The sequence below is a fragment of the Lissotriton vulgaris genome, chromosome 8 (assembly GCF_964263255.1).
Source record: "Lissotriton vulgaris chromosome 8, aLisVul1.2, whole genome shotgun sequence".
Classification (NCBI taxonomy): domain Eukaryota; kingdom Metazoa; phylum Chordata; class Amphibia; order Caudata; family Salamandridae; genus Lissotriton; species Lissotriton vulgaris.
Genome location: NC_141696.1, coordinates 697,311,644 through 697,335,275, shown reverse-complemented (window position 1 = coordinate 697,335,275; position 23,632 = coordinate 697,311,644). Strand labels below are relative to the sequence as shown.

General features: G+C 46.3%; 1 protein-coding gene across 2 annotated transcripts in view; it reads left to right on the top strand.

Annotated features, from left to right (window-relative positions):
- OFD1 (OFD1 centriole and centriolar satellite protein) overlaps positions 1-23,632 on the top strand; it is a 718,676-nt gene that overhangs the window by 470,627 nt on the left and 224,417 nt on the right. For both annotated transcript variants that reach the window (XM_086934564.1, XM_086934563.1), the window contains exons 17-18: positions 360-507; positions 10,223-10,323. In XM_086934564.1, the coding sequence (XP_086790690.1) occupies positions 360-507; positions 10,223-10,323 (249 nt within the window). The remainder of the gene's footprint in view (positions 1-359; positions 508-10,222; positions 10,324-23,632) is intronic.

The following is a 23,632-nucleotide window of genomic DNA, read 5'->3' as shown; positions in this document are numbered from 1 at the left end:
TGCATCTAGCTACTTTTTGGAAATTGCAGTGAAGCTGAGCATTTGTGCTATCCATGGCACAGAACAGCAATATAGCTTTATTTCTCAAATGCTCCTTGTCGGTTCTGTACACAAGTACGGATGCATCAAACGTTTTGTGACTGGTGTAACAGCCACTCCTGTTGCATTCATGTACTACCTACCATATGTGGTTGCACACTGAGAATTTCTTCTCACTCACACTCATCCTTGTGTAGAGGTAGTACTGCATAGACCAAACTTGCTTCTCTGTTCCAAGAGCTCTATAGTCTATTTTTGAAGCCCAATTATGCCCTTGTCCACAGGTAATAGGTTTACTGTTGTTTCCTTTGCCTTTACAGATACCAACGGGTCTTACCTTGGCACTTCCCATTACAGCCCCGACCATCGCCTTTCTCCAATACTAAAGGAAGATCTTATATCTTCTGCTGGAAACTCTTCCGTTGTCCACCAACTTGCGTTCCCAGTGGAAGACGGATCTATGATAAGGTATTTTGAAATTTAACACAATGTAGTAAGGGATCTAAAACACTTTTCACAACGTTTTTAAAAGATTTATTTATGTATACAATTGCCTGTTAAGCATGCAGACGTTTCCATTTCTCTTGAGCTCATGTTTGAGTGCTCTTGTCGTTGTCATTTCCATGTATGTTTGTTTTATGTTGTAGCTGAGCCATTTAGTATGAACTCTATCACTGTACCATCTTCACAATTTGTTTAGGAAAATGGCATGTATCTTTTTTGCCAATGGAATGGTGATGGGTAAAATCAAATCACGGTGCACACATGGCAGATAAACATCTGAATGATGAGAGCCCGAATATTATTCTGAGTTTTATATAGCGCCTGGTTACCAATAGGCATCCCAGCGCTCGCAATAGATGCTTCTTTGTTGTCTTACTTGTAGCTTCCTTGATTTCACTACTTTAGGGTGTTTGCCATTTCACTTTGAATTAAAGACATACAGGTATGTAATGCAGTACATATTTTTTTATTGAACTTTCCTGGTAATCTTAGGAGAAATCATACCACAAACTAGGAATATGAACACCTTTTATGGCATAAACATGAATTGGCCAAAAAATGTAAAACAAACTGGATCCTCATATTACATACTGAATTAACACAAAGCCAACACCGCTGGCATTAACGTTTTATGAGGTGATAAAGTCATATGTAGGTAATTATGGATGAGGCTAGGGTGTTGTCCGGGGCAACATACTTAAGTAATGGATGCCTTAAGTCACTACTGCGTTTAAATGATTTCATAACCTTGTAGTGCACATCATGTCACATTGGTTTAAATTCACATATGTAGAAAATAGCAGCACAGTAACTTTTCTGTTGCATACTGCCTCGCATTAGAATATCCCCAGTTGTCAGACGGAATCTGGAAACGTATCGCTGCAGTACTGCTGGTCTCCGCTAGGTGGCACCGTGATGGCACCATACCGTTGGTAGTGGTGAACGTAGAGCCACGTATAAGCAAAGTTTCTGCTCAAACTTCAGTTTCTTTCTTTCTGCGTTTTTTAGGTCTCGCCCTGGAATTCGCATCCGAAGGATGCGTCCAGGGCGGAGACTTATAGTCGGCTGACACGGGGGAATGAGGGACACAAAACTGTGACGAGCGTGGATTGAGCTGCGTGCACGCGCGTCAACATTCACGCATGCGCACATCACAGCCACACGCATACACAGCACTCACGCATGCGCACATACACACGCATACACAGGCACACCCCCGTCACCTACACGCATACACAGAGACCCCTCCACACACACCAGCCCCTCTCCTCTCGGCTCCACACACACGCACACGCATTTACACTTACACAGACACGCAGGCACCCAGACAGGCAACCCCCCCCGTCACACACACGCATACACACAGACTCCAGGACACATACACATACACACACACATGCACGCTCACACACATACACAGTCCGCCGCCGCGCGCGCGCACACAGATGCCCCCCGCCCCCCCCCAACAAGGCGACGCCCCACTCACCGGCATCCTCAGTGCAGCGGCTCCCACCGGCAGCAAGACTCTTCTTCCCTTCTTCGGCACCGGGGCGCAGGGTAGGCTCCTGCCTGCTCCGGTGCGCCAAACAATCGCGGCTCTTCCGTGGGAGGCGGGGTAGGCTCCCGCCCTCCTACTTCCGGTTGTCCCGCCCGGCCTGCCTGACTTCCTGTTCGCAGGCCGGCGGAAAACGAAAGCGGGAGTCCGCCGTAATTGCTTACCTTAGGGCAAAGGAGCGTGTGCGCGGCGGTTTCCTTTCCCGCGCGCGTTGATTGGTGAATGCGCAGTGAGTATTTTTTATAAAACTGTAAAATACTTGAATCAAATGCGCATCACGACGTCTGCGCATGTCCGTGACTTGGTATGATACAAGGAGGCAGGAGAGGAGAGTGTGCGAGCGGCCGGTTTCCTTTGCCGTGCATGTTGTTTTGCCAAGCGTGTTGTTCGTTGAGGGTGGAATGCGCAGTGAGTTTTTTATGAGAAAATTATTAGGTACAATTGCACGGACTTGATTCCTGGAGTACACCCTGTCCACGCACAGAGGACTCCTGAGCCGTGGATGGATCTGGTTTCCCAGGCGACCGATGGCCGGGTTGTGTGCCTGGCCCTCTCCATCAAGTCTTCGTCTGATCTGTTTTGATAAGGACGGGTCGGGTGGGTTCGTTGTTATGGGTGATTGATTTTTTTTTTTGTAAGTACATTCCTCCAAGATACAGTGAAACGTTTAGTACTTTGGTATTGCGGGTACATTTTGTCTCTTACCTCGTAGCTTCTAATCTACGGCCTGGTGCTGTTGCAGGAACATATCATTTTGCCATTTTGTTCAGACATTGACCAAGCTTAGCTCCTCTGACATAAACCAGTGCACGCAGAAGAGGTACCCGTTTTATGCCACAAAAGGAACAGTAATGATGAGTGCAGAGTGAGTGCAGAGTGACAGTGAGTGCAGAGTGCATGCAGTGAGTGCAGAGTGACAGTGAGTGCAGAGTGCATGCAGAGTGACAGTGAGTGCAGAGTGACAGTGAGTGCAGAGTGACAGTGAGTGCAGAGTGACAGTGAGTGCAGAGTGACAGTGAGTGCAGAGTGACAGTGAGTGCAGAGTGAGTGCAGAGTGACAGTGAGTGCAGAGTGCATGCAGTGAGTGCAGAGTGACAGTGAGTGCAGAGTGCATGCAGAGTGACAGTGAGTGCAGAGTGACAGTGAGTGCGGAGTGACAGTGAGTGCAGAGTGCGTGCAGAGTGACAGTGAGTGCAGAGTGAGTGCAGAGTGACAGTGAGTGCAGAGTGACAGTGAGTGCGGAGTGACAGTGAGTGCAAAGTGACAGTGAGTGCAGAGTGACAGTGAGTGCAGAGTGCAGAGTGACAGTGAGTGCAGAGTGACAGTGAGTGCAGAGTGACAGTGAGTGCAGAGTGACAGTGAGTGCAGAGTGACAGTGAGTGCGGAGTGACAGTGAGTGCGAAGTGACAGTGAGTGCAGAGTGACAGTGAGTGCAGAGTGACAGTGAGTGCAGAGTGACAGTGAGTGCAGAGTGCAGAGTGACAGTGAGTGCAGAGTGACAGTGAGTGCAGAGTGACAGTGAGTGCGGAGTGACAGTGAGTGCGGAGTGACAGTGAGTGCAGAGTGACAGTGAGTGCAGAGTGACAGTGAGTGCAGAGTGACAGTGAGTGCAGAGTGACAGTGAGTGCAGAGTGCAGAGTGACAGTGAGTGCAGAGTGACAGTGAGTGCAGAGTGACAGTGAGTGCAGAGTGACAGTGAGTGCAGAGTGACAGTGAGTGCAGAGTGACAGTGAGTGCAGAGTGACAGTGAGTGCAGAGTGAGTGCAGAGTGACAGTGAGTGCAGAGTGAGTGCAGAGTGACAGTGAGTGCAGAGTGACAGTGAGTGCAGAGTGCGTGCAGAGTGACAGTGAGTGCAGAGTGACAGTGAGTGCAGAGTGACAGTGAGTGCAGAGTGACAGTGAGTGCAGAGTGAGTGCAGAGTGACAGTGAGTGCAGAGTGAGTGCAGAGTGACAGTGAGTGCAGAGTGAGTGCAGAGTGACAGTGAGTGCAGAGTGACAGTGAGTGCAGAGTGACAGTGAGTGCAGAGTGACAGTGAGTGCAGAGTGACAGTGAGTGCAGAGTGACAGTGAGTGCAGAGTGCGTGCAGAGTGACAGTGCGTGCAGAGTGACAGTGCGTGCAGAGTGACAGTGCGTGCAGAGTGACAGTGAGTGCAGAGTGACAGTGAGTACAGTCACTCAGCACCACCACATTATCAGTCAGAACCACCACAGCATCACTCAGAACCACCACAGCACCACTCAGCACCACCACAGCATCACTCAGCATCACTCAGCACCACCACAGCACCACCATAGCACCACTCAGCACCACCACTGCATCACTCAGCATCACCACAGCCCCATTCAGCACCACCACAGCATCACTCAGCACCACCACAGCACAAATATGTTCTCTCAATGTTTCAAGCTTTATTACAAATGTCACAAAAAGATGTTAATATTTCACTTCTGTTCTTGGATTTTGTTACAATAAAATACACTGAACATAATCTTCACAAAAGTTATTTACAAAAGTTTAAGCTATTGCCATTATAAATTACAATCACTTTTATTAAGTATTAAAAAAAATTAAAAGCCATTGTTATTTGTAATATCAATACATCTAAGTCACGTAAATACAAATGTTGCATTACAAATGCTATAGGTGTCACATTTGCGAAAGTTATAACTATTGGCATTGTAAATGACAAAGCTATTAATTTAGCTATTTTCAAAACCAACACATAAATGAACGTTTGGTGAATTTCCATTAAAATATTTGACTTTTTTACTAAGATATTATTATACTGTTTTATGCAAACAAAATTTAGATACTGCATAAATAACTTTAATAAAACATATTTTATATGAAGCTTTTTATGTAAAAAAAAAATATAGCATAAAGCAAAAAACAATTGCCATTTACAATGCTAATAGCTCAAACTTAAATAATGCGAGACCTATTGCATTGCAAATGCTTGTTTTATGTGGATCCGGACGTCCTCCACTCCTGTTTTTTTTTTTTTTTTTTACAATTTCTAAACAATCTTTCGGTGTGATAGGTAACATTCAGCCAGATTCATGAAGCTTAATTGCGCTCGCAAAGGGCCAGATTCTGAGAATCTGGCCCTTTGCGAGCGCAACTTTTGCATTTGGGATTCATCATCCCAAATGCAAAAATCGGTAAATGCGATTTCGCTAAATTGCGAGGAATTACAGGAATCTCTATTTGAGATTCCTTAAATGCAATTCATTAACCATTTATAAATTGCGAATTCGCAATTTCGGGCTGCTATTTACCGTGAGGTCAAACCTCGTGGTAAATAGCGAAAACTAAGAAAAATGCTTTTAAATGCATTTCTCTAAGTTGCATGTTGCACACACACATGTCCTTTGGACATGTGTGTGCGCAAAACCAATGTAGATTACATTTCAGGGGTGCTACAGGGTGTCCTTTGGACACCCCTAGCACCCTTGAAATCGCATCCTTATTTGCGATTAGCAAATTGCTAATCGCAAATAAGGAATAACTCCCCATTCATTCCTATGGGCCTTTATTCCTTATTTGCGATTAGCAATTTGCTAATCGTAAATAAGGAATGTGTCGGAATCGCATTTTATTTTGCGATTCCCACATGAATCCTGTTTTGCGAGTCTGTAATAGCGATTCCTTATGAATCGCTATTAAAGACTCGCAAAACGGGTCTTTGATGAATCTGGCAGAATGTCTCCACTGAAGACGCGTGCAGGAAACAGATGTCATCGCGAACCCACATGAGGTGTCTTTGGTGCCTGCCTTTGGGACACAACTCTCCAAGTCGTGTTATATGTGGGACTCACCGACTCGAAGGTGTTTCAAGACTGCAAGGCAAAATTGTGTATTGCCAAAGGCGTCACGGCCTTCTCATAAGTCCTACTCACGCCGAGTCTTGGCCCTGGACTCGATCCCGAGGCTGCTTCCACACCCATTCAACTTTGCGCTCCAGTAATCCAAAGTCCACGCAGAGTAAAGCAAAGTGGGACTCTGCTCCATCCCTCAATTCTGAATCCAATGAGAAGATGCAAGGATGTCAAGATTCACGTCCAAACCTTTCAACGTCTCCAGTTATGGAACAGATGCCGCAGTTTATCCTAATGTGCCCCAAATGTATTTCCAATGCTGCAGCAAATTAAGGCCTTAAAAGAAGGCATGCTTCACATTTCTTGTGCACTTTGTTCCACTTGTAGCGTTCCATCGGGCACCATGAGACCTCAAGGGCATCCAATGATGTTAATGCTGTCTGGTTCCTCCCCAGTGTCATCTGCCCCCTTGTTACTCATTACTGGCACTGTATCGATTCTGGTACAGACTTCCACTCTGGCCCCACATTACACTCTGATTCCTGCCATCATGAAGGTGTTGATGACGCATTGGGCATTTGAGGATGACCTGGTGCCAATGCCATTGTTGGCCCTGATCCAACTTCGGTTCGAGTCAGCGTGAAGCTGCATGACGCCACCTAGCTGCATGTGGAAGTATTGCTGTGAAAAGTTTCCAAATTAAATCTAGAGTGTGAGGGATATTCTAAGATGAGGACTCTCCAACTCAATATAGTAACCATCAGAAAGTGCATTACTGAAGGTTAGTAACGTGTTCTTTTTAGCTTAAACTTTTTAAAGGACAAAAAGCAAGTCGGCATCCCATTGTGGTAAATATAAAAGTAATCACGGATACTTTAAAAACATTACAGACAAGTGGGTGGCTCAGCATGATCATAATAAACAATCAGAACTATCTTGAATGTCAGCCAGGAGTATCATTATGGTTGGCCACGCAAACCGCAGGAGAAAACACCACCATCATCATCATCAGTGTCATTCTGGTTATTCATTTACCAATAGAATTCAAACAACCAACTCTAGGATTGCATCATACAACACAAAATTCACATATGTTCGCAATCCATTATGCACTTTAAGTACCAACCAATAAATTGACCCCTTCCCGCAAGCAACTGCACCATCTATAAAGCTTAGCAGTTGACGAAATACTGTGCCAATTAAAAATACTACTGTCCTCCAATCAAAACAAGACCGCAGTGCCCAGCCAAAAGGGTGAGCCACAAGGCAGCTGTGGCTTGCAGTCAGATAATTTACATCAATTTTGTGCAACCTAGCCATGCTATAGTACAGACGAACAACATACTATACTATGAATAATATTTGTATTTTGCAACCACTGATGGGTGTCTAGTGTACCCATGTTAGTCACTATAAGTCACTTAAAACAGTTGGCCATTGAGGGCAAGTTCAATAGTTTCCGACCTGTTCTTCCCTATGAATTGTGGAATAGAACAACATCCCGGTAAAATCAGCATCTTGTGCCTTATGTTGATCCTTTTGGAGGATATTGGGTGGACATGAAGAATCAGCCTGTCGTTTCCTCTTTGTGTCTCTCATCATGTAGTAGTTTACAAAATAGAGGCGAAGGTGCCATACGTCTTGATGACTTAGACCTTAATCAGATATTTACTATTCACAAGAGTACTGTGCCATCATTAAAAGAAAGTTACTCCAGCAACACTGATAATGGCTGCAAGACTTGATTGACTCTTTGGCCCAAAATATGCCAAAGAACACGCAGCAGTAAGAAAAGCAATTGAGACATTAGTCAAGTAGCTCTGTTGCCATGTTGGTTGTGCAGACGCAATCAAATCTTAACCCTCCGAGAAGCAGAGGTAGGCATTTGCTAGAGTCATACTTGGGGATTTGTAGGACAATCCAGCTTTCTTAACGTACTCTTTTAATTGAGGTTGTTTATTATAACCTAGTGTATAGTGCAGTGAGGCTGGGAGGCTGCCTAGTATAACAACAAATAAAGGCCAACCAATCCACCTTGAGAGTATGGCCTGGTCGGCGTATTAGAGCTCACACATGTCGTCTTCTTGACATGTATGATCTAAGGCATGCACAATTAAAGTTTATTGAAAATAGCCAGTGACAGACCCATGGGAATTTCCATTGATTGATGCAGAATCCTCAGAGGAACGATCTTAATAATAAGAAACTTTTTTTTCAGAGATTGACAATAAGATGTAATTCCAGCAGTCAGCCCTGGTCTCCACGCCCATAAACACCTCAAAAACACCTGTTCCGTCATTAAGTCACCACTTTGTTCGTCACTGGCACATTTACATACCTAGCCATTGCCCACTACACCACCATGTGTCCCCTCCTCCCACTGAGCACCATCTAAATCAGGAAAGGAATCTATTCACCCATAATGTTTAAGTAATGTGGATGGATATGCCCAACTTTGGCTTATTTACCATTCTGGACCACTTGTGCACGGGAAAGGAAGTCCAGGGTGAGCAGTACACAAAATTACCTTCCTCTCTCTGCCTCCTTACTATCACTCCCATCAACACCGGTATCTCCAAAATATTACAAAGTACCTGTCTTAGAGTCATACTCCCACATGGAGAGGATGTGGCGCAGTGGTCAGAGCTGCCCACTTGGGAGCAGGGGATCCGGGTTCGAATCTAAATCGGCTCAACATCCTGTGATTCTTGGCAAATCACTTAATCTCCACGCGCCCATGGATAGCGCCTAGATGCCCTCATATATGAATCTACAAACAAAAAATCTACATGGTACTGGGTAACTATCATACTTTACTCTGTCCAAATATTTTTTTTTAAAGCTACCAGGCATCCTACCACCATCCTCCGGGCCATTCTGATTGATAGAGGCTGTGACCGAGGCATGTCAGCAGAGATTGAAATCTTCCATCAGCACCTTGTGGTTGTATTAGACCAAAGGCTCAGAGAAAAAAGTGAGCAAGAGCACAAATTACGTTTGCCTACTTCTTGAGGTGAGGGTTAACCTCCATGCATCTTTATAATATTTTGGTCTGGTCTCTTCAGACCTGTATGTGGCTGTCGAAGACTGACTAAGCGATTGCTTCCCCAAGATATGCCAAAACGGAGAAAAACTATTATTAGTTTGTTCCTCTGCTGGTGGCGTAAGTGCAGAGAACATCCAGATTTCTAATGTTGTGTTCCCCCCCCCCCCCCCCCCCCGTTAGCCCAACCTACAACCCTCTGGTGGCTCCTTCTACACTTACCTGCCTGGTATGTAACTGAACATATGCCGACACAAATGGCATTTCCATTTGGCCCATTCATCCCTGCCTAAAAGGGTAAATGACAGTGGTTCTCTTCTTAGAACATACCCTACTAATGTCACTTTAGTGTTTTTCGTATTGAAGCAGACTGCAGCAACAGGCAGTTTATTCACGCTGTATCCACACACAAAGATTAACTCACCCACCATTGGTTTCATATTCATGAAACTGATGGGCAGAAAAGATTATTTACACTACGCATCAGTTTCTTCTGTGTGAAGTAACTGATGTTGGTGCAGTTCATTTTTTCCAGGTAGCAATGAAGCTTTCCCGACGAGAGAATTGTCTGTGCCTTCGTTACAGTTCTCTTTTGTTGCTACACTGTGGCCTACAAGGGAAAATTGAGATTTGATAACATGGCTGTACCTCTGAAAGACTGGTAGTGCTGGGCAGTCTGTTGCTTGTGAATGCCAGGCAAACACATCTGTGTTAATATGCTAGTTGTGTTTTTAAATAGTTTAATTTGGAGTTTATTTACTGCCAGGCTCCTTTGGCACATCTGGCAGTTCTGAGGCTAATAAGTTGGATTACTGATCTACTGTATATCTTCTTTCATAAGATAAATAATTTTTATTAAAATAGTATAACTACTTTTCTTTACATATGGCTATAATTCCTCAATTGTCTTTGGCCAAAATGGGTAGTTACATTCAAACTCTGGTCGGAACGTTGCTTTTGTATATTTGGATATTTTCAATGTAATGCCACAAATGAGGGGAGATGAAGAGACCAGGTGCATGGAGGGGCATCTCTATGAGCCCTTTAAAAATGTAAAGCTAGTCCAATTTCTTTTTATGATTGACCGGAACTAGCCTGGTCTAATACTAAAAACAAGGTCCCCAACCAGTTGTTGAGGAGGGAGGGAGCAGGAACTTGGAGTGCCCGGGTCACCTGTTTGGTAATAGTTTGCGACTTGACCGGTAAGTTTGTGATTTTTGTTGGTTGTTTATTGTATTTGCCTTTATGTTTTCTCTTCAGTAATCATCTCCACCAGGCAGAATGTCAAGAAACAAATGATCCCTCAATGCCTTCGAAGTTGGCGATGGAAGACCTTGAACAGTCTGATACTTCCCTTCACTGTAAGTAGTATTTTTATGCACCTCCTTTCTGCACTTCCAGTTTGGAATAGGTGGTAAATTAGGTTCTTATAACCCTTGGAAAAAAATTACTAGACTCACTCTCTTCTCTCCCTTGTGTCGGTAGATTAAAACTGGTTTGATCATCTCTGCCACCACCCAGTGGTAGTCTCGCAACCCATCTTCACCTTGTACTGTGCACCTGGATTATGAGGGACAGTACTTTTATACAATGGGTAAAGAGAATCAATGACTTTCTCACCATATCTATGAAGTTGTCAATAGATCTAGCACTGCTGTTATGTTTGATGGATACTTATAACTTCAGATTCCTTTAGAATATTCTGCAGGTGCCACACTTTATCTGGAAGTTTTCATAGCAGTGCTTCCTCGCGCCTAGAGTCTGCATCATGTGGCTCTACGGTGGCCTCGTTCCGCCCCGGAGGTGACAAAGCGGTGCCGCATGTAAGCGAACTCCAGTGTCCCGACATCAGTTCCTTTCTTTCCCTGCCTTTGTATGCTGATCTAGAGCTCTGCTCCCTTTCGTTGGTTGACTAACTCCTTTCGAAAGTACAGTGAGAATGATGTCCACTCTGAAGTCTACATGGCCCAAACCATGCTGTGACTGTTGGAAGCAGATGCTGGTGACAGACCCCCATTAGTTCTGCCTCTATCCTTTGGGTTCACAGCGAAGAATGTATCCTCAGTCACCCGAAGGCAATCTGGTTTAGTCAGACAAATCTGTATGTTTCTGAACACCGAAAGAAATCATAACGCTGTCATAAGTCTTGCTTCTGCTCCAAGTTGTGGGCATGGACTTGTTCCACTCATGAGACCGCTCCCACAGCAAGACCTCTTTGTGGTCAAAGTAGTCTAGTAAGGGCACTTCCAAGAAGAAATACAAGTCAAGACGGGACTCAACCCCATCCCGCCTTGCTTTGTCCAAAGAGAAATCTGGAGGGCAGCAAGGTGCCAACTGATCTCGTTCCCGATCCCTAGTTGCAGAGCCAGTCCTACATCTGGTCCTGTTGTACTGGACTTTGCCAGGACATAAATGATGCAAAAGGTTGAGGCCTTTCAGGAGGCCATGGTGCTCATTATTTGTACTCTTCTGGTCCCTCTAGTGGACCGTCTGGCCCAAAGAATCCATAGGGGCCCTCCAATCAGGTCACCACCTGCAGATCTATCCTCTACGACTCCTTAGAGTTTGGTCGTCCAAGCGTCCACCAGTAAGGTTAACTGTGATGCATTCGCTCCAACCCGTCCGGATGGGGAGTTGAAAAGGACTGAGGTATTCAGAAAGTTTGGTTTCCTCTGACAGTTTGGCATTGAGATCTGTTAATGCGGTTTGCCTATTAGGCTGCTATTTACACACCCTTTAAGACCTGGCTAGCAAGATTTTGCCCGCGGTCGCGGAACAGTTTCCGACTTCTTTGGCTCAAACGATTCAGGATGCAGCAAAGTATGCCATTAGGCTGGCCTGTATGCGAGTGACTGCTTGGGGCGTACGGTGGGCACTAGTGGGGTGCTTCGCTGGCTTTTCTGGGGACATACAGGTGACCCCAATGGATATACATTTTGATGGGTCTCACCTCTTTGGCCAAAAAGCTGTTTCTGCCCTGGAGCTCTTTAAAGCAAGCAGAGCTACAGCACGTTCCTTGGGCTTTCCTACCCCTAAAAGTAGTTTCATGAGCAGTCATGACGATTTCGAGGTTACGCTAGGTGGCTGCCTTATAGGCATCACAGCAGTAATCACTCTAGTCCTTTCTTTGATAATGAGGGGGAACAAGCAGGCATCATGCAGGTCACCACAGACACCATTCAACATAGCCCTCCACCACTGCAGCATCAGCCTCCAATCTACTTTAGTTTTCCCTTAGTGTCACACTGCCACCTAGTGGGAGGCAGGATCAAACATTTTCTTCCTCGGTGGCAGTCCATCCCATTTGACAAGTGGGTCCTCCAGATCGTCCAGTGGGTATATGGACAGTCATTCCATTCCATCCCACCTAAACTCCCTCCCACTCCAGTGCAGCTTTCAAGGTGCACCTACCTATCTTGTTGAAAGAGGTGCAACTCTGTTGGCCAAAGGGGCCATCAAGAGGATGTCGGCCTCAGAGGTAGTGGCAAGCTGCTAGTCCCGCTATTTCCTCATGCCAAAGAAAGACGGAGGCCCTCATCCTGTTTTAGGAACTTCATCTTCTGAATGCTATCCTTTAGAAGGACACATTCAAAATACTCACTTTGGCCCAAGTTATGCCTGACTTGGATTGGGGAAACTGGATGGTTGCCTTGAACCTGCAAGAATGCTTCTTTCATGTGTCCATCCTGCAGTTTCACAGATATTCCCTGTAGTTCAAGGTTAACCAGGAGCATTTTCAATTTCCTGTGCTTCCCTTCGGCCTTACCCACACTCTTCGGGTGTTTGCGAAAGTCATGGTAGTGATCGCTGTCCATCGTCGGAGGTTGGGAATAGCAGTTTACCATTTACCTCGATGACTGGCTATTGAAGATGAGCTTGTCATGGTTAGTTCTCATCCAGGGGATACTCCTCTATAGTCATAATCTATGAATAATCCCCGCCCTTGTGCAGGATCCCAGAGTGTATGTATATATATATATATATATATATGTGTGTATATATATATATATATATATATATATATATATATATATATATATATGTGTGGATGGGAGTTTTTCATGTATTATGCTCCAGCCAGAGGAGCATTTCAGATGGCCCTGCTACACAAGTGACCTGGACGTTAACTGGCACACCTGTGCTGTTTACAGCGCCGCTTTGGCTCGGGTACCGAGAGTTCCAGGGTCCGCCTTCCAGTTCAGGAAAGCACGGGCGGAGCGAGGTATTTTACCTCCACTGGACGCTGTAGCCTACGGCTGTCCCTGCCTACATCGCCGACTTGGACTCGAGGGCAGTGGCGGTCCGAAGGACCCAGGGAGAGGCGTGTGGACTTTGGTGAACCTCGATGTACAGCCCCACAACCTACCTGCACCACCTGGACAAGTCTCCTGCCACACAATCGGCTTCCCCCACACCACCGACCCAGAAGGACTGATACTTGGCATTCTGGGAGTTGAAGTCCGTCCATTCAAACGGCAATCAACAGGTGAGCTCACTAAGCTTGGGGGAGGAGCACCCGGATCAGCATTCAAATGCAGGCAGTATCGGGACATTTTGTTGAGGCTGAACACGCAATGACAGGGCGCTGAAGAAGGTCTACGCCGAAATGCATTCGCCAAACATTGCTGAGATTCGCTGAATAAAGCTGGTCCTTTCCCTGGAAATCCCTCTGGCCTCTGTCCTTTCTTTTGTGGATGGGAGTTTTTCATATATATATATATGTGTGTGTGTGTGTACACGGTGGAATTTCAGTCTCCATTTAATCCCATGCCTACACCGATCAGAGAACTATATACCTGTCGCACTGATTATGCTGTCTATGTATTAGAGTGCTCGTGTAAGCTTAAGTATGTGGGCAGTACTAAGTTACAGGTATTCAATCGCATATTACAGCACCTCAGGGCAATAGTTAACTCTGATGCAAATTACCCTGTTGCCCGCCATTTTGAACTTGTACATGCCAAGAACTTGAATCCTCTCACCTACTTTGTCATTAACTCCGTCCCCAAGAATATCCGGGGAGGGGATCGTGAGAAAGCATTGAGACAACTTGAGAGCAAATACATTGTACTCTTAAACACCAGAATACCTAATGGGCTCAATAGGGGGGAAGATTTACAAGTTTTCTTGTAAACTTGATTCCATCATCCTGTCATGTAGTTATCTGAGTAGGACTTTGTTTAATGCCTCCCCTTCCCCTGACTTGTGTAACTCTTTCTTTTGGAGTGTTTCTCCCCTTTCAAAATGCAATGCATATTAAGTTTCAGGTCATTGTATATATATTTTCTGTCTGAGTCTTGTTGATGAAATATTTTTTTTCTCTATTGAAATATTAATTGTTGTTACTTAGTCACTATGGCTATAGTGAACTCACAGCATCAGCGGCAATGCCTTATAAATGTTTTTAACTGTGTTTGGTTCATAGCACTAGCGCAGGTACATTATGGAACATGACATCTATTGTTGTGATTTGGAAGAAATCATTACATATGTGTACATACTGCGAGTATTTTATGCACTTCAAAGCACTTGAGCACTGTTTGTTTTTAATAACATCTGTTGGGTTTGTTTTATCACTCAGGGACATGATATCAGTAATTCACACATACGTCATGATTAGCAATAATCCTATGAGGTATATAGAATGAGCTTATTTTTGCACCTCTTTGTACATACTCCTATACCATTACATAGTTCAACATTGAGCTCAAATTATGCACTTGCACTTTATTTTTTTTCCGAAATGCAAATTCGATCGGATTAACAATGTTTATCAAAGATGAAATTTTTCAAGAACATGTTTAGACATTGTTTAGAATGAGCTCATGTATGTATATAATAATTTGGTTTATTGAGTTTGTACTCAGTGCATATGTGTAGATTAGTATTTTTTCTATGTCCCTTACCCATGTGATCCGATGTTATTATCTTCTTTATTTTGAGCACAGTATATAAACACCCCCATTGGTCATTTGAAGCCATGTGATCAAGGCCGTTTTTTGACGGCCGAAACGCGTCATGCCGATGGAAAAATAAAGCCACTTTTTGATTCAACTTCTTGGTGTTATGGAGATCTGTACCTGATGGATGTGTGAGGAGTCACATTGCAGGACTATATATCTCCAAGGAATCAGCGAAAAGTTTCCACAGGGCGAGGCGTCCCTCCCGCTCCATAGACAGACTGTATGCTCCGGGATCCCGCACATGGGCGGGGATTATTCATAGATTATGACTTTGATGAGTATACCCCTGGATAAGAACTGGGATTTACAGGTAAGTAACTAATCCTTATAGACCCCCATGAAATGATGGTGAACCTCCTGACATCATTGGGATTGTTGATCAATGAGCCGAAGTCACACTGCTTCCTTTGCAGAGGCTTTCTTTTCTAGGGTCTGTTCTGGTTGCGGTGTAGTTCAGATCCTCTCCACCTTTGCAACAAGTCTAGGACGTTCGGGCTTTGATGCTGATGTTTCAGCCTCGGTCGTGCATTTCGATGTGAGAATAGCTCTGAGGATTCTGCTCGTCCACTTCGTCAGGCAACATATGAGGGTTCTACAGTGGGATCTGAAGTGTCAGTGAGCCTAACACCAAGGAAACCTATTAGATGCTGTGACGAAGAGCTGCTTAATGATCCTGCCTCCTCTGACTTATTACACGAACGCTTGCCCTTTTACCTGCCTCCATATCCCCTCCTCTGTTTTCAGGCTCCGGCTATTGCTCCCTCTGCCGATCACGTGATGTGGTCATATGATCGCGTCAGGTTCAAAGAGCAAGAGACAGGAGGAATGGTGTGCTCGCCTGGAAGACGCTGGAGAGGAGCCCCGAGGAGTCTTAAGAGAACGGGACGTCCAAACCTTTGTCGTTGCACCGGGACTCAGGGAGCCGCTGGTCTGCCACGACGCAGAAAAAGAGTTCCAGTCCGGGGGAAAGCCACCATTTGAGGACTATGAAAAGCGGGAGCCGGACACTTCTTGGCACTGCGCTGACAGCGGCCACGGCCCAGGAGTGTCGTGGCTTCACAACGTACGAGGCCAGCTGGGGGTGGTCTGATGTAAGGGATAACCGGGGGTACAGGGCGGATGCACCGGGGCACCAGAGTAGGGTGAGCACACCGAGAGAAGCCTCAGAGCACGTAAAACAGTGAAGGAATCAGCGCCTATCATGGTGTTGGTTGGGTGCACAGTCATTCACTCCCTCTCCCTGACCTATTGTGAATCGAAGAAACCCGCCCCTGATCAAGTCTTCCCAGGTTTTCTTTATTTCCCGGACCTTGACATTACTGCACAACTGGATCAACGCTTCCTGTTCTCGGGAGCCTGAAACCCAGATGACCCCTGCTCTCTGACGAAAAGAGAGCGAAGACGCCCTATAAAGGAATATTGTTTTGTTTTTTTGTTGTTCAAGGACCTTGTCCTATAATACTGAACTCTACAATAAAATCCTGTAGCAAATCACTCCCTGTCTCATTGTCGCCTTCTCCACCACACCACACGTGGTGTCAGAAGTGAGATAGTAACGCCTCCACATCCACGAAGAATGGAGAACCTGATACAGCAGCTCATACGCGGTCAGGAAAAAACTAGAATGGGCAGTAGAAAAACAAATGACGACGGCCCATGCAGACAGGAAACTCTTTAAGGACACTATGACTAACCAGGCCAAAAGGCTAGAACAGGTTGCTGATGACCGACTAGAAGTGACGGCCCTACTACAGAACCGCGCTGAGACCGGGCCCAATATTTCCCTCCAAAAATATGTAACCGGCAAAGATCCCGATGCATTCTTGCTGAATTTTGTGAGAGCAGCCAGGGCATCAGGCTGGCCGGAGGCCAAGTGGCTGTTCTTTTTGGCTCCTCTTCTTACAAGGGAAGCCCAGGTCGCATACCAAGTGGCAAATGCAAATGACCATACTCTGTACCAGGAGATAGAAGGGATCATTCTGGACTACCTCGGAATGCACGCCGAGGCGTACCGAGTACGTTTCAGAAAAGAGCGAGGGTCATCAGCAGATAACTCGAAAACGTTGTACTTTAAGTTAAAAGTAGCAGCAGACAAGTGCTTAAAGCCCCAAACGAGCACAAAAGAAGAAATTATGTCACTTATATATCTTGAACAGTACATAGAGGCCCTACCCTACCCTATACAAAGATGGTTGAAACAGCATACCCGCCTGACATCTGAGCAGGCTGTGGAAATGGCAACGTCTTTCTACCAGGCACAACCACGCACACTGTCATGAGATACTGAGAAGTCCCTACGCCCCCCTGCTCCAGTGGCGTAACGAAACTTGAGGGGGCCCCCTGCAGGGTACGTTGAGGGGCCCCCTCCGGACTCAATCTGGAGCTCTCTGGCCAGAGTGCAGTGCTGATGGGGCCCCCTAGGTCTTGAGCCCCCGCACCGTGTGAGCTGCGGTGGCCTGCATTACGCCCCTGGTAAGGACAATGACTACCCGGCTTTGTATTTACAAATGGTTGTGCACCAGTGGCCACACGTGCCATGCAAAACACAAACGCTGCGGCCAACATAAAAGTGATGTAACATTGTACTGCAGCGAAAAGGCTATTGGGGAGCATTTTGTGTGATTTTACGCAAATTACACAATGTGTACTCTTGCAATTTGCATCTGTTATCAGGAACTTCGCGCTACGTCACGCAATGCCATTTAAGCCTCTTGTATGGTGCGGTAATGTGCAAAAACAGCTTATGAAAGTTGGTCAGTACTATTGTTTTATTAAGCTAGCACAGCACCCATTTGACTAAATCTGGGGCTAGACGTTCTGCCTGTTTTTAATTTTTTATTTCAAGAAACGTATTAAATTGTAGATAGAAGTAAATATATATATATATATATGATGATCAAGCTGTGTAAGGCGAAACGCGTAATGACGGCGGCAGGCTTGCTGGAAATAAATCACCTCGATTAAAGCACCAAGAACTGGGTCTGTTCCTTCGTCATTTTTGGATTGGTTGGCTGCAGCGGCTGCTTCAGCTGTTGACGGATTTTCGTACATATATATATATATATATATATGAAGAAAACGCCATTCTCATCCACAAGTCGAGTAGAATAACGAGAGTGAGCCCAAGTATTAGTGCTGATATTTTCGGTGATTTATTTATTCAAAATGTTTCCCCCAGCCCTCCGCCATAACGCGTTTCACCTCCAAACGAGGCTTGATCACATGACGTAGATCGAAACAAACAAGGGTCTTAAATACATCAAGATTTGGGAGCGGCTTTGCGCTTAAAGTGACAAGTGCATATTTAGCATGATACTATATATATATATATATATGTATGTATGTATGTACGGGACTCATACGCAGAGCTGAGTTAAGCAGGATATGTTTGTACAGTATTCCTTGGGTTTATTTTCATATATGCTGCTGGGGTCATAATATTAAGCTGTGATACATTGCATAGTCAGGTTTGTGTTTTCCTCGTGGAAGTTGATAAATGCTACTGCTTTCATCATGCGAGCACCATGCAAAACTATAGCAAATCTGGGGCTACAAGTTTTAAGCATCCTTCATGTTTAACTGTTTTATTAATGTGTGACAATTTCGCACATGGGTCACTGTGCAAAGTATTAAATCTGAGAGGACATTGTCCTTCACAGCACCTCACATGAGTTAGGCCTCGACTGCTCAGCAACAGTTATGACTTACATATACGTTGATATAACTGTGTAAAAAAGAAGGAGAGAACTCTGGGTAGTTCTCAAGTTTAGGTGGAAAGCAGCCCCTGTTAGAGCACTCTCAACACCAGCAACACTCTAGATCTCCTCACCTCAAATGTCTGTTTTTCTATATGACAGTTTGGTAATTAAGTACTGTCTTACAATGCAGGTGTAGGATAGGGATTGACTGCTGTACTATAGTGCAGGCATATGATAGTGATTGATTGCCGTACTATATTGCAGGTGTAGTATAGGGATTGATTGCTGTACTAATTGCTCACTGCTGCATTGCTTTTCATAGCTTTTGTGCCTGATTATCATAGTAGCGCTGTGCTCGCATTGCCTTTAAAAGCTGTTGTGCTTGACTTTGTGCCTGATTATCATCGTAACGCTGTGCTCACATTGCCTTTAAAAACTGTTGTGCTTGACTATTATCATAACGCTGTGCTCGCATTGCCTTAAAAGTTGTTGTGCTTGACTATTATCATAGCGCTGTGCTCGCATTGCCTTAAAAGTTGTTGTGCTTGACTATTATCATAGCGCTGTGCTCGCACTGCCTTTAAAAATTGTTGTGCCTGACTATCATCGTAGCGCTCTATTGCCCATTACTACCATTGCATTGCTCGCATTAATTGGTAAGTTAATTAGTGACTGATTGTGCCAGTGCCAATGCCCATAGCTATACTCCTCATTGTGCCCCAATCTCGTCCTGTTTCGCTTTTGTTTTCTGCTGCCATTTTGTTGTTGTTGTTGTGCCTCCTAGCCCGTCTCTCCACCCCGCTCCCGCCTCCCAGCTGCTCCTCCCTCGCTCCGCCCCCCTTCACTATCCACTTATGACAGATGCACTTTCGTGCAGCGTTCACGCGCAGCGGACGCGCCGCATGCACGCCGAAGGCGCGACAAAGGTAAGCCCGTCTACGCCCGTCCGCGCCTGGACCGCGCCCAGCGCCAAACCCCCTGGCCCCGCAAAATCCACTCCACCTACATAACTCTCAGCACTTAACCCCGGCCAACTCCCAAACTGCTACCAAGCCGCCCCAGGACACACCCATGGACCCTTCACCTGCCACTCCTGCAAGTTCGACTACACCAGAACCCACACCAAATCCACAAACTCCAAACAGAGCTCCGACACTAACCACCTGAAGCGCATCCTGCTCAACACCCGCTCGGTCCACAGACACACCATTGAACTTTGGAACCTACTAGACACCTCATCGCTGGACGTCGCCTTTCTTACAGAAACCTGGATGAACGCCTCATCAATGCCCGACATCACCATAGCCATCCCGGACGGCTACAAGATCATCCGAAAGGACCGCATCAACCAAATAGGAGGAGGCATCGCCATCGTCCATAAGAACACCATCCGCATCACGACCAGCTCCGACGATACCCTCGCACCCGCCGAACACCTTCACTTCCAGATCCACACCGACCCCAAGACCACACTTAGAGGCACCCTCATCTACAGGCCACCAGGACCCCGCACACAATTCAGTAAAGACATCACTGACTTCATCAGCCCACACGCCCTCCCCTCCGAGGACTACATTCTACTGGGAGACCTCAACTTCCACCTGGAAAAGAACAACGACAGCAACACCACCATCCTTCTGGACAACCTCGCCAATCTCGGACTCAAACAACTTGTTGACACCCCCACCCACTATTCCCGGCACACGCTCGACCCAATCTTCACCTCCAGCAAGCACATCTCCTTCAATCACACCACAGCTCTCCATTGGACTGACCACAGCTGCGTTCACTTCAACTACAAAAAGACTACGACCCACAACCACCCACAACCAATTCCCCGCAGAAACTGGAACAAAATTACCACCGACCAGCTCTTCACATCGCTTCACCAAAACCCTCCTGCCAAATCATCGGACCCAAACCAAGCAGCCACCAACCTCACACAATGGATCACCCACAGCGCTGACAAATTAGCACCCTTGAAAAACCATCAAACCAAGCAAGGTAGCAAAAATGCCCCCTGGTTCAATGATGACCTTAAGAAATCCAAGAAGATCTGTCGCACCCTCGAGAAAACCTGGCGAAAAAACCCAACCACTGACAACCTGGCCACCTTCAAGAACGCCACCCGCAAACACCACCAACTGATCCGATCCACCAAGAAATCAGCATTCAAGGATCGACTCGACAACAACGCCCACAACAGCAAAGGACTATTCTACATCGTCAAAGAGTTCACCAACCCCACCGCCGGCACCAACGACATCACTCCCTCCCAAGACCTCTGCGACTCTCTAGCCTCGTTCTTCCACAACAAAATCGCTGACATACATAACAGCTTTGGAGACCAGTCCACCCCACCCACCTCCGAACTAAAACCCCCCTCAACAACCTTTGCGCCTAGAACTCAATCACCACTGAAGACACCATCCGCCTGATGAACTCCATCCACTCAGGATCGCCAACCGACCCATGTCCCCACCACATTTTCAACAAAGCAGACTCCATTATCGCACCCCATCTCTGAGACGTCATCAACTGCTCCCTCAACTCCGCTACCTTCCCGGAAAGCTGGAAACATGCCGAACTCAGCGCCCTCCTGAAGAAACCCACAGCAGACCCCACTGAACTTAAGAACTACCGCCCCATTTCGCTCCTCCCATTCCCTGCCAAAGTCATTGAGAAAGCCGTCAACAGTCAGCTCGCCGCCTTCCTCGAATCCAACAAATCCCTCGACCCTTCATAGTCCGGCTTCCGAACCAAACACAGCACCGAGACCGCCCTCATCGCAGCAACAGACGACATTCGAACTCTACTGGAGAACGGAGAAACAGCTGCCCTCATCCTACTTGACCTCTCTGCAGCCTTCGACACAGTCTGTCATAGCACCATTATACAACGCCTCAGCAACGTCGGAATACAAGGAAAAGCATTGGACTGGATCAGCTCGTTCCTCGCCGGAAGAACCCAGAGAGTCCGCCTCCCCCCTTTTAGATCAGAGGCCACCGAAGTCATCTGCGGCATACCACAAGGATCATCACTCAGTCCCACCCTCTTCAACGTATACATGAGTCCCCTCGCATCCATCGCGCGCCAACACAACCTCAACATCATCTCCTACGCAGACGACACCCAGCTGATCCTTTCCCTCACCAAAGACCCAAACATCGCCAAAACCAACCTACACGAAGGGATGAAAGAAGTAGCCGAGTGGATGAAGAACAGCCGTTTAAAACTGAACTCGGACAAAACGGAAGTCCTCATCTTAGGATCATCCCCCTCCGCCTGGGACGACTCATGGTGGCCACTGGCCCTGGGAAACACACCCATACCAACGGACCACGCACGCAACCTGGGCTTCATCCTGGACTCCTCCCTCTCGATGACCAGACAAATCAACGCCGTCTCATCATCATGCTTCAACATCCTACGTATGCTCAAAAAAATCTTCCGTTGGATCCCCACCTAAACAAGAAAGACGGTCACCCATGCACTGGTCACAAGCCGACGGGACTACGGAAACACCCTTTACGCCTGAACCACAGCCAAACTACAGAAAAAACTCCAACGCATCCAAAACGCCTCAGCCAGACTCATCCTAGACATCCCCCGCCAAGCTCACATTTCCGGTCACCTGAAAGACCTCCACTGGCTCCCCGTCAACAAGAGAATAATGTTCCGTCTCCTCACCCACGCACACAAAGCCCTCTACAACCTAGGACCCGAATACCTCAACACGCGCCTGTCCTTTTACACCACCACCTGCCAACTACGATCGTCCAATCAAGCCCTCGCCGCAATTCCACGCATCCAAAGATCCACCATGGGGGGAAGATCCTTCTCCTACTTAGCGGCCAAGACCTGGAATTCTCTCCCCACCTACCTCCGCCTTACACAGAACCACCTCTCCTTCAGAAAACAACTAAAAACTTGGATAATCGATAAGTAAAGTACCCCCCCCCCCTCCCTCAAGCGCCTTGAGACCCTCTGGGTGAGTAGTGCGCTATACACATTTTTAACTTGAACTGTTGTACCACAGTGCAACTGTAGGATGGTAATAGATTGTTGTAATATAGTGCAGGCAGGTGTAGGATAATGATTGACTGCTGTACTACAGTGCAGATGTAGGGTCGTGACTGACAGCTGTTTTATGGTGCTGGTGTAGGATAGGGATTGGTAGTGTAGTGTTACAATACAGGTGTAGGATAGGGACTGACGGCTCTACTATAGTGCTGGTGTAGGAAAGGGATTAACAGCTGTGTACAGTGTGCCAAACACAAAACATTAGTTCCTGAATGCAGGATTGAAAAGTGACGCAACACAGCATTTGGAATTAAGATTGCACAGTTGTGTGTTACATCTACCACATTAACACTCTATCATGAATTGTCAAATCCACAGCATTATCTGGCCGTGGGAGGTGTTTGAGGCCGCCTGTGGGGATGCAGTAGGCGTCAGACGAAGGTACTCGGTTGTCTAAGCCCTTGCCGATGCAGTGGCCCTGGGACCGATCTATAGGGGGCAAGTGACCCTACACTCCTCTCCTGCTTCTAACCTTCCACTCCCTCCCCCTTGACTTCTACACCATCACTCGACTGCAGATAAGCAAAGTTTCATTCTTTTTTGGGATGGGCAGAGTAGACAGTTATAACTATGCTTGGAAGCCATTGGGAAGAGTGAAATGTGTTAAAGAGGGGCAAAAAAGAGAAAATACAGTAAAAGGTTCCCAATTTAGGTATAAACCCCATTGCCTCTAATTCTACCAGTGTGAGTCCTTTGCCTGCTTATTGTTCTTTTGGGGGACGTTTTGAACCCCAACCTCTACATACTGTGTGTGTACTCCAAACTTCTCACACTGTCTGTCCCTGTACACCAAGTTTCTCGCAATATTAGTTATTGTGCCACATGTCCCTCACACTGTCTATATACCCCAAACTCCACACGCGGTCTATCAATGTACCCCAAACTTCACACAGTATCCATCCATGTGCTGCAGACTATTCACACTG